The 8564-nt window shown below is 40.2% G+C and overlaps 1 protein-coding gene across 1 annotated transcript; it reads left to right on the top strand.

Annotated features, from left to right (window-relative positions):
• The first annotated feature begins 2306 nt into the window (after positions 1-2306).
• Positions 2307-7947, top strand: LOC142311602 (uncharacterized). Its single transcript, XM_075350162.1, has 8 exons — positions 2307-3372; positions 3830-3912; positions 4657-4813; positions 5024-5182; positions 5267-5392; positions 5593-5807; positions 6412-6692; positions 7278-7947. The coding sequence occupies exons 1-8, from the start codon at positions 2374-2376 to the stop codon at positions 7373-7375; spliced, it is 2118 nt and encodes a 705-aa protein (XP_075206277.1). The 5' UTR covers positions 2307-2373; the 3' UTR covers positions 7376-7947.
• The last annotated feature ends 617 nt before the right edge of the window (positions 7948-8564 follow it).

Here is an 8564-nt window from a genome sequence, read left to right as displayed (position 1 = left end):
ACTACTACCATTACCATCCGCTCTGGATCCCAGCTCTACCTGTGGAGAGCTACACCATCTAAGCTGCGTCACCATCTGCCCCGGGGAGCCCCATCCCACAGCGGCGGCACCTAACTTGCCACATACCACAGGTGGCGTCACGAACTACCATCCCCATCATATATTATTCATCCCCCTTTTGATTGACACCGCCGGGGTCACGGAACCGGGCCACACCACAGCGGCGCTAACAGAGCCAGAACCGCCGCCCGGTAACGAGTAATCCCCACGGCCCAGGTGTGGGCATGTCAGATTATAATACTGATTTGAGGGTGGGGGTGGGAGAGAGGACATTATAGTGAATTTAGAGTGGGAGATAGGAGAGATGACATGACATAAGGAATTGGGAGAAGGGGCATATAAATACAATGAATTCAGAGAGGCATGTAAATATAATGAATAGGGGGATATATAATTATAATGATTTGGGGGAGCGAGAGGGGCGCAGTGATGGGGTGTTGAGGACATATGAGAGTGAATGATAATGGCTAAGGGAAGAGAACAGGGGCTAATAAATTTCTCTATTTATTGGTCATGGAAAAGTGGCTAATTATAGTAAACCGTGGGCACAGTGGTGGATTATGAATTTACATTTGGATGGTGGGTTGCAAAATAGATAATTATATATTAGTGGTGCAGTACATGTCTGTATGCAGTGGTCCAATGTGGGGAATTTCTCATTTAGGAAACATATGTGAACCTATATGTGACCTTTTTTATTTAGGCGCGGTGATCAGTGCGGCAAACTGCGGTGACCGAGTCCTGGTGTTAGGACATCAACATGAAGATTTGACAAGATGAAGAGAAAAAGACTGGATGAAAATATTTATTCTGTCTAGGGGTACTGTATTGGGGTACATTTACACAGGAAGCCGTTAACGATCGCAGTCGTTTACTGTGGATGTCTATTTAAACAGGCTATTTAACTATGCGCACTGTATTATATAGCATCCCCTTTTCTTATATATAGCTCCGTCCCTTATTAAAAGAATTCCCGTTTATTATTTATAGCTCCGTTCTTGTTTTATATATCATTCACTCGTTATGTATAGCCATTTCATATTACATGTGTAGCACTGTACATAAGGTGAAAAAAAACTACAGCAGCGCTGTCTCTATCATATTGCTTCTGGAGATGTGCTCCAGAACACCTGAGTGTTAATCGCATGACTTACATGATTTTGTGATACATCAGGTGCTGGGGGCCACAAACTCTAAATTGTCCAGGGCCCTGGCTACCCCTGATAAGTACCCCCAGGCAAATGGGGCACAATTCCTAAAGGTTGAGCACTTTGGGTATAGACCAATAATATACGATACGATGGAGACACAATACACATAGCGGAGTATAATAAATGGGGTTTGGTTAGAACACTGAAGTGCATGGACAAGCACCAGCAGAGTGAAGCGGTGTTCTTATAAGAGTAGAAGCACTACAGTTTTGCGTTTTATGTTTTAGACCAAAAATGTGGTGATAAAAAAGTTCAGAATACAAGAAACAGCAGCCGGGTGATTGTTTGGATGGCTGCACACTCTGTCAGACCGGCCACAAGTCTTGTGCTGGCAGCTGACAGGGTAATGAGATGGCAATGGATTGTGACTAGGGGGATAAACCACACATAAATCATCTTAGTTCTACAGACCCACCATACCGCACCTATACAGAGTCTCCCAATGCCTCCACATAGGCTCATTTACATATGGCTTAATTCTAATAAACCAGAAAATTTTCAAGAACTCACTAACTCATCTTGATTCCAATGACAAATAATGAGAACATGACCATAGTACTACAACATCATCACATAATTCTTGGTTTTCAACCAATAATAGAACATATGATAATAATAGAGGCATTTGTGCCAAATCCACAAGTGTAAGAATAACAACCTCAACAAACATTGCTACCTATAATTTTGAATAGGTTATATGGTGGCATGATTTTATTGTTCATAGTTTATTCTTCTAGGTTTGTTGGTTGATTTTACACCATTGCCAATAAAAAAATGATTATGGCCCATAGGAAGTCTCGATTTATAATTATTTACTGCAGTGTAATCATTAAAATAATACTAAAAAACCCCATGAAACTGTAGAGTAAATCTGGCCAATAAATTTCTTACGTAGCTCCACCTTAGCTCCAACCTTTATTACACATTTTTAATAGAATGGTCTACCAGGCAGTTATTACCAAACCTTGTATTACTTCCATTGTAAAGGAATGCTGCTACGTAACTCCTGGTTTACTATAAAATGCTGAAATCCTACTTCGATTTTATCCAGCACATTGACAACTAACTCTTCCCTTGGAGCAGTACCATCATCTCTTTCAGAATGTCCTACAGAAGCTCAAACGTCCAAGAAGCCTATGGGAATACTGTATCCAACAGGGCAGTAAGACAACCTGAAAACTGTGAAGAAGGATCTCATGAAATGAGTTCTGCAGGATCACACAGAGGAGGAAGTGGAGAAGCAACCAGTGGATACCATGGAGAGGATTCTAGTGCTACATATGGAAGTTCAAGCCAGAGCACTAGACAAGGAGGCTATGTAAATTCCGGCAGTCTTAGAGATGGTGCCACAGGGAGCAGCTCAACATCCAGAAATAGGGTAGCTTTTGAGGGCCATTCTACTGGACAAACAGGGACAGGGCATGGTAGTACTGCTAGCAGAAACGTAAGTGGAAAGCCAACAGGTGGAAGCTCCTCTGGACTTACTGGAAGTTCTACTACGAGTCCAAGTGGTAACTATGGAGGCAACACTAGTGGGAATACTGGTGGTTCTTCTGGCGCTTACAGAGGAAGTTCTGGTGGATATGCTGGTGGTTCTAGTGGAAGCCATGGGGGAAGTTCTACTGGATATGCCAGTGCTTCTAACGTGCAGAGAGGAGGCAGTAGTGGTAGCTCCAACAGTGTCTCAAGAAATGCAGGTGGAAGCTTCAGTGGGGGTTTCAGTAGTAGATCCACAGGTGGATATTCTAGTAGAAGTTCAGCTGGACGACAAGGATTTGGCAGTGGTCACTGTGCTGCTTCTGGGAATGGAGGATTTGGTGGTTTTAGCAGTGGAAATGCAACTTGTGGACAGAGAGGAGGTTTTAACACAAGCTCAGTAGGTAGCTTCTCAAATGGAGGAGAGGGTCTTTTCCAGACAGGAAAAAAGGAAACCATGCAGAATCTAAATTCCCGTTTATCTGCCTATATGGATAAGGTGAAGGATCTGCAAGACTCAAATTCAAAACTTGAGGAAAAGATCAAAAATTGGTATGACACACAGAAACCTAAAAACGTCGACAACAGCAATTATTACAAGACTATTCAAGACCTCAAAGAACAGGTATGTGCTCTGCCAAACCTTTTCCTTCCACTTTTTTGGGACAACATAATATACAATCTATCAGTAACAAACTGAGGGTATAGAGAAGGGCACAGTCATAGAAGGCAAGAGGTAGATGTTCTGTCCAGGTCCTACAACCTGAGTGCATAAGGTAGAAGGTAGGTCATGGGATCTGTTAGCTTCTGCATTGTGACCCAGGAACTTTACATTACACTTCTAGATACAGACTAGTAGCCTTCAACCTGTTTCTCTTCAGTTATAGCAGCAATACAACTTGTAGATTTGAAACAGCTGAACAGTGACAGGTTGTAGACCACTGATGTAGACAATAACATGCACAAATAGTTCTAGAGACATGAAAATTATGGAAAAGGATAGTAAAGCGCACCTGCAATTCTTCTTTCTAGGTATACTTCTTTATTATACACTGAACTTATGGTTTTATCTCTTACTATAGATCATTCATGCCACTCTGGACAATAATCAACTCACTGTTGAGGTGGACAATGCCAGGCTGGCAGCTGATGACTTCAGAGTCAAGTAAGTTATATATATATATCTATACTACTGCTTTATCCATTAAGTTGGTACTTTTCTGTTTGGCACTATTTTCCTTTTTAAATGAGCGTTCATGCTTGTAAAAAAAAAAATATATTGTGAATAGGACCAATGGTAATGCAACACAGCATGTGGGGATTGAAAATCTGAAAAGCTATACTTTCATTTGGTTTTAAAATACACCTAAAGCCAGTTTCAGACAAGACTCTCATTTCTATTTTTGACCCTATTAGACCGGAGTTGAACTTTCTTTAATATGTACAGCAAGAAAATAACTCTTAGATATATAATGCCACCTGCTGGTATATATCAAATATGCAGAAACCAATAGACTTCATAAACTTTTGTCTAGAAGAAGTAATTATGTATATAGGCACATTTTAGAATCTACTAATCCCATAGTATGATTGTGGCTAAAATTCTATATATTTACCCTTAGGATAGCTGGCATTTAAAAAAAAATAATTGTCTTCTCAACTTGGCAAATGATTTTGATTGTATATGTAGGACTCTGATACGTATATGTGTGTAGACGCCAAGCTAGTAGAAGGAGAAAACAGAATAATGAGAACATTTTGGGTAAAAATAATACAATGTGATATGTTTGGAGAAGGTTCCAAGATGGCAAATAACACCAATTACAATACACCAAAGAAGGGGGGGTCATGTACTGCCCCATTAGGCCCTGCTGTAGTCATTTTAGCAACTGACTTATGACTTCTTTAGGTACGAGAGTGAGTTCAGCATGCGCCAGAGTGTGGAAGCTGACATTGAAGGACTACGTAAAGTTCTGGATGACCTGACTCTGGAAAAGGCTAGTCTTGAGAGTCAAATTGAGAGTCTCAGAGAAGAAATTGCTTCTAGCAAGAAAATGCATGAAGAGGTAAAAAAAATCATAATCAAGACCAAATCGTTCTGCAATTTTTCAAGAAACGCTCCTTTAGCCTATCAGCCAAAATTTCACTAAAACATCAATATAAACCTAGATAATCAAGTTCTCTGGCAGATTGTTGTAGACCTATCAATTATTATTGCATTTGTATAGCTACTTGTAAATGGATATATCTAAGTAACTTGTCACACCCTCGTGTAGGAAATGAAGGGCTTGCAAGGACAAACCAGTGATGTCAATGTACAAGTGGACGCTGCTCCAGGCATCAACATCCTGACAGTCCTTAATGAAATGAGGAGTCAATATGAAGAATTGGCAGAAGACTACCGTAGAGCCGCAGAGAAAGAATACAACCAAAAGGTGTGCCAGACAATTCTTACAGAGTTTATATTGGGATTTCTTGAATTTTCTTCTCTTACTTTGCTTTTATTTTTCTTACTTTAGATCACTGAACTTAGCAATGAGATTTCCTGTAGTAGTGCAGAAATCGAGACCGGCAAGTCCGAAGCCACCGAATTGAGACGTACTCTGCAGACTTTGGAAATAGAACTCCAGAGTCTACTTGCCATGGTAAAATATATACATATATTTCTATAGGGTATACATGGGGCTTAGAAGAAATACATTGTAAATAGAAAATGGAGGTTATACTGAAGATGTTGTTATATATATTCAAATACTAGATCGAAATCATTATGAATCTATTGGTGGGCAGTAAATTGTAATTTTGTTCAACATGAATCAGTCATTAGCATTTTATCCTTATATAGAAATGTTCCCTGGAGAACACATTGGCTGAGACCCAGGGTCGCTATGCATGCCACCTGAGTCACATTCAAGACAAGGTCTCCAAACTGGAAGACCAACTAAGTCAAGTGCGTTGTGAAATGGAGAACCAATCTTATGAGTACAAGATACTTCTGGACATCAAGACCAGGCTGGAAAATGAAATAGAAATGTACCGTCGACTGTTGGATGGAGATAGGTAAGGGAAAGACATGTCTTCTTATTGCTCTAATAGTTTGTGTTCAAGGATGGTCTTGGGGTTCAAAGTACACATACAATGTCTATCTATCTATCTATCTCGAGAGAGAGGGAGGAAAAAGTATACACAACATCTTAACATCATTAAAGAATTGTAGGGTGCGTGTCTTCCCTCTATTGTTTCTGGTGAAGTAAAGAACGAAAGTAGGACTATCAGTTTTGAACTTTGCTTACTTGCTTCTCCATACTGTCAAAGCTGTAGAGTAAGAATACATATTCACATGGTCTATAGAGAAAGCTGATAGATTCAACCTAAAATAGGTCACCACATTTACAGGCCACATAACAAACATGGAAACTTCCTCTAGGGTACTTCTTTCCTTGCATCGCAACTTCTTGGTGGTTGGAGGATGGAAAAGTTAAGGATAGTTAGAATTGCTCAAATCTTGTTGAGGAGATTCTGATTAATAGATATCCAGAATCTTGGATTGATGCTTCCTTTCTTAGAGGACCCAGATTAAAAGCCTACTGACTATAAAGGTCTCCTCAATAGTGAATTATATTTGTCCATAAAGTTTTGTTCAATGTACTATATTTTTTTGCAGTGGTTCAAGCAGCGGTTCAGGCAGTGGATCAGGCAGTATGTCACGAAGTGTCTCAATCAGCGGCTCAGGAAATGTCTCAGGAAATGTCTCAGGAAATGTCTCAGGAAATGTCTCAGGAAATGTCTCAGGCCATGTCTCAGACAATGGCTCAAACAATGTCTCAACTAGTGTTTCAGGTAGTGCCTCAGGCAGTGGCATGGTCAGTGGTTCTAGCAGTGGCTCCAGCCACGCTGAATGGTCTTCAAGAAGAGACGGAAGATCCGATTCATCATTAGTGACAGGTAACTGCATACGTGATATCACTGGGACACTGGAGCTATAGACTGGGGGTAAAAATATGGATGACTGACATCTTTTATGTTCAAGAGATATGTAGAAGGGGTTAAATCTGTGCATCAGCCAAATATGAAACTGTAGAATCGTTGATGAAGGATAATATTCTTTTTATTTCATCGGTCTACATGTTTCAAGGTCAAAGACCTCTTCCTCAGGACCAGTACATCAACAAAAAGCCTTTTTGTTAATGTACTGGTCCTGAGGAAGAGGTCTTTGACCTTGAAACGCATAGACCGATGAAATAAAAAGAATATTATCCGTCATCAACGATTCTACAGTTTCATATTTGGCTGATGCGTGGATTTAACCCCTTCTACATATCTCTTGAATGCTCTTCCACGTGGGGCTGCAGCAGATGCCATTATCTCATGCGTATCAGTGGTTGTGACTTTCACAACTATACTAGGTGAGTGTATATTCTATGAACAAATTCACTTATATTCTAGCTTTCCTGACTTATAAGAACTCACAGCTTTCATGACCAATAAGAGGATTTCCCTTTCATCTTATTCCAATTTCTTTTTTTTCAGATCCAAAAAAAAACCGCACTGTGACAACAATCACCGAGGAGAGAGTGGACGGGAGATTGGTATCGACCAAAGTAGACAAGATCGGACAGAAAATGTGATAAAAGAGCCCGTTTCTATCCTCCTTCTCCAAGAAACCTACTCCAAACATCTTCAACCTTTATTTTCTGTTCCCATTTAGGAAATACCTCATTGGGAAAACCCTAGCTTTAGACTGGTGTATTTATCCTGTGTTTTGTTGGGAGTCAGATGGATCTATATACCAACAATTATAGAATTGGACTTTAAAATATAAACTATGTTAAAGAAACACTATAGGCAAGACGGTTAGACTTTGTTTTTCTTAGTACAAAGCCTTAAAGGGGCAACATGAAGTCTCAAAGAATACCGAGGAGAACGTCTCTGTGTCATGCTTTGTACCCTTGGCCCCATCAATGAATATAGTAGTGTATCAGGTCTACCTGGAGTGTTTCTTTACAACCTTTAGTTACTTTTAGGTTGGATTTTGTTGTCATTAGTAATTCATCACTAGCATTCACAGAAACAATTTGCCAGTTTGCTATGTAATATTCTATATCTTCATGGCTTTTCTCTGTTTAAGTTATCATATCTCTCTCTGCTTGTACTTTTCATTTCTTGTTCAATAAACACTTTTCTGGGCAATGAAAATTAACATGACTCTGTCTTTTGTGGTACTATGGTAACACTAGTGAGCCTAATATAAAAATGCTAATTACGCAGAAGTGTTAATTGAAGGGGTTTTTCAACCTTACTATACTGACGAATTAGCCTTAGGCCTCAGTTCCACTTGCGCATAACTTCTAATGTGAGAGTGATATGCTATTGACCCTCTGCTGCGAGCATGAGCCGAGAGTCATGCGATAGAATCACAGCTGCGGAGAAGAGGGGGAGGAACACTTTCTCCCCATTTCCTCCACTGCCTGTCTCTGTGTACATCGCACTGCGGTCAGATGACATGTGAGTGCAGTGTGATGTTTCACATGCACCCATAGACTTGTATGTGTGCATGTGAGCTGAGACTCATTGCCAAATATAGCATGCTGCGATTCATTTCTCATGCCGATATGGCATGGGAAATCAATCGCAGATGGACACTGCCCCATAGTTTTGAACTAGAGTGAGAGCAATCCTATGTTTATCAGATTGCAATCATCCTTGCAAAATGCAAGTGGACCCGAGCCCTTAGGAAGTATTCGTTTATATGACTTGTGAGGGTACCTCCACTGAACGTCTATTATCAGCTCCGATCAGAGATAAACAGCACAGCAT

The sequence above is a fragment of the Anomaloglossus baeobatrachus genome, chromosome 5 (genome assembly GCF_048569485.1).
Source record: "Anomaloglossus baeobatrachus isolate aAnoBae1 chromosome 5, aAnoBae1.hap1, whole genome shotgun sequence".
Classification (NCBI taxonomy): domain Eukaryota; kingdom Metazoa; phylum Chordata; class Amphibia; order Anura; family Aromobatidae; genus Anomaloglossus; species Anomaloglossus baeobatrachus.
The sequence above is the reverse complement of the archived record's forward strand: the minus strand, read 5'-3'. Positions and strand labels throughout refer to the sequence as shown.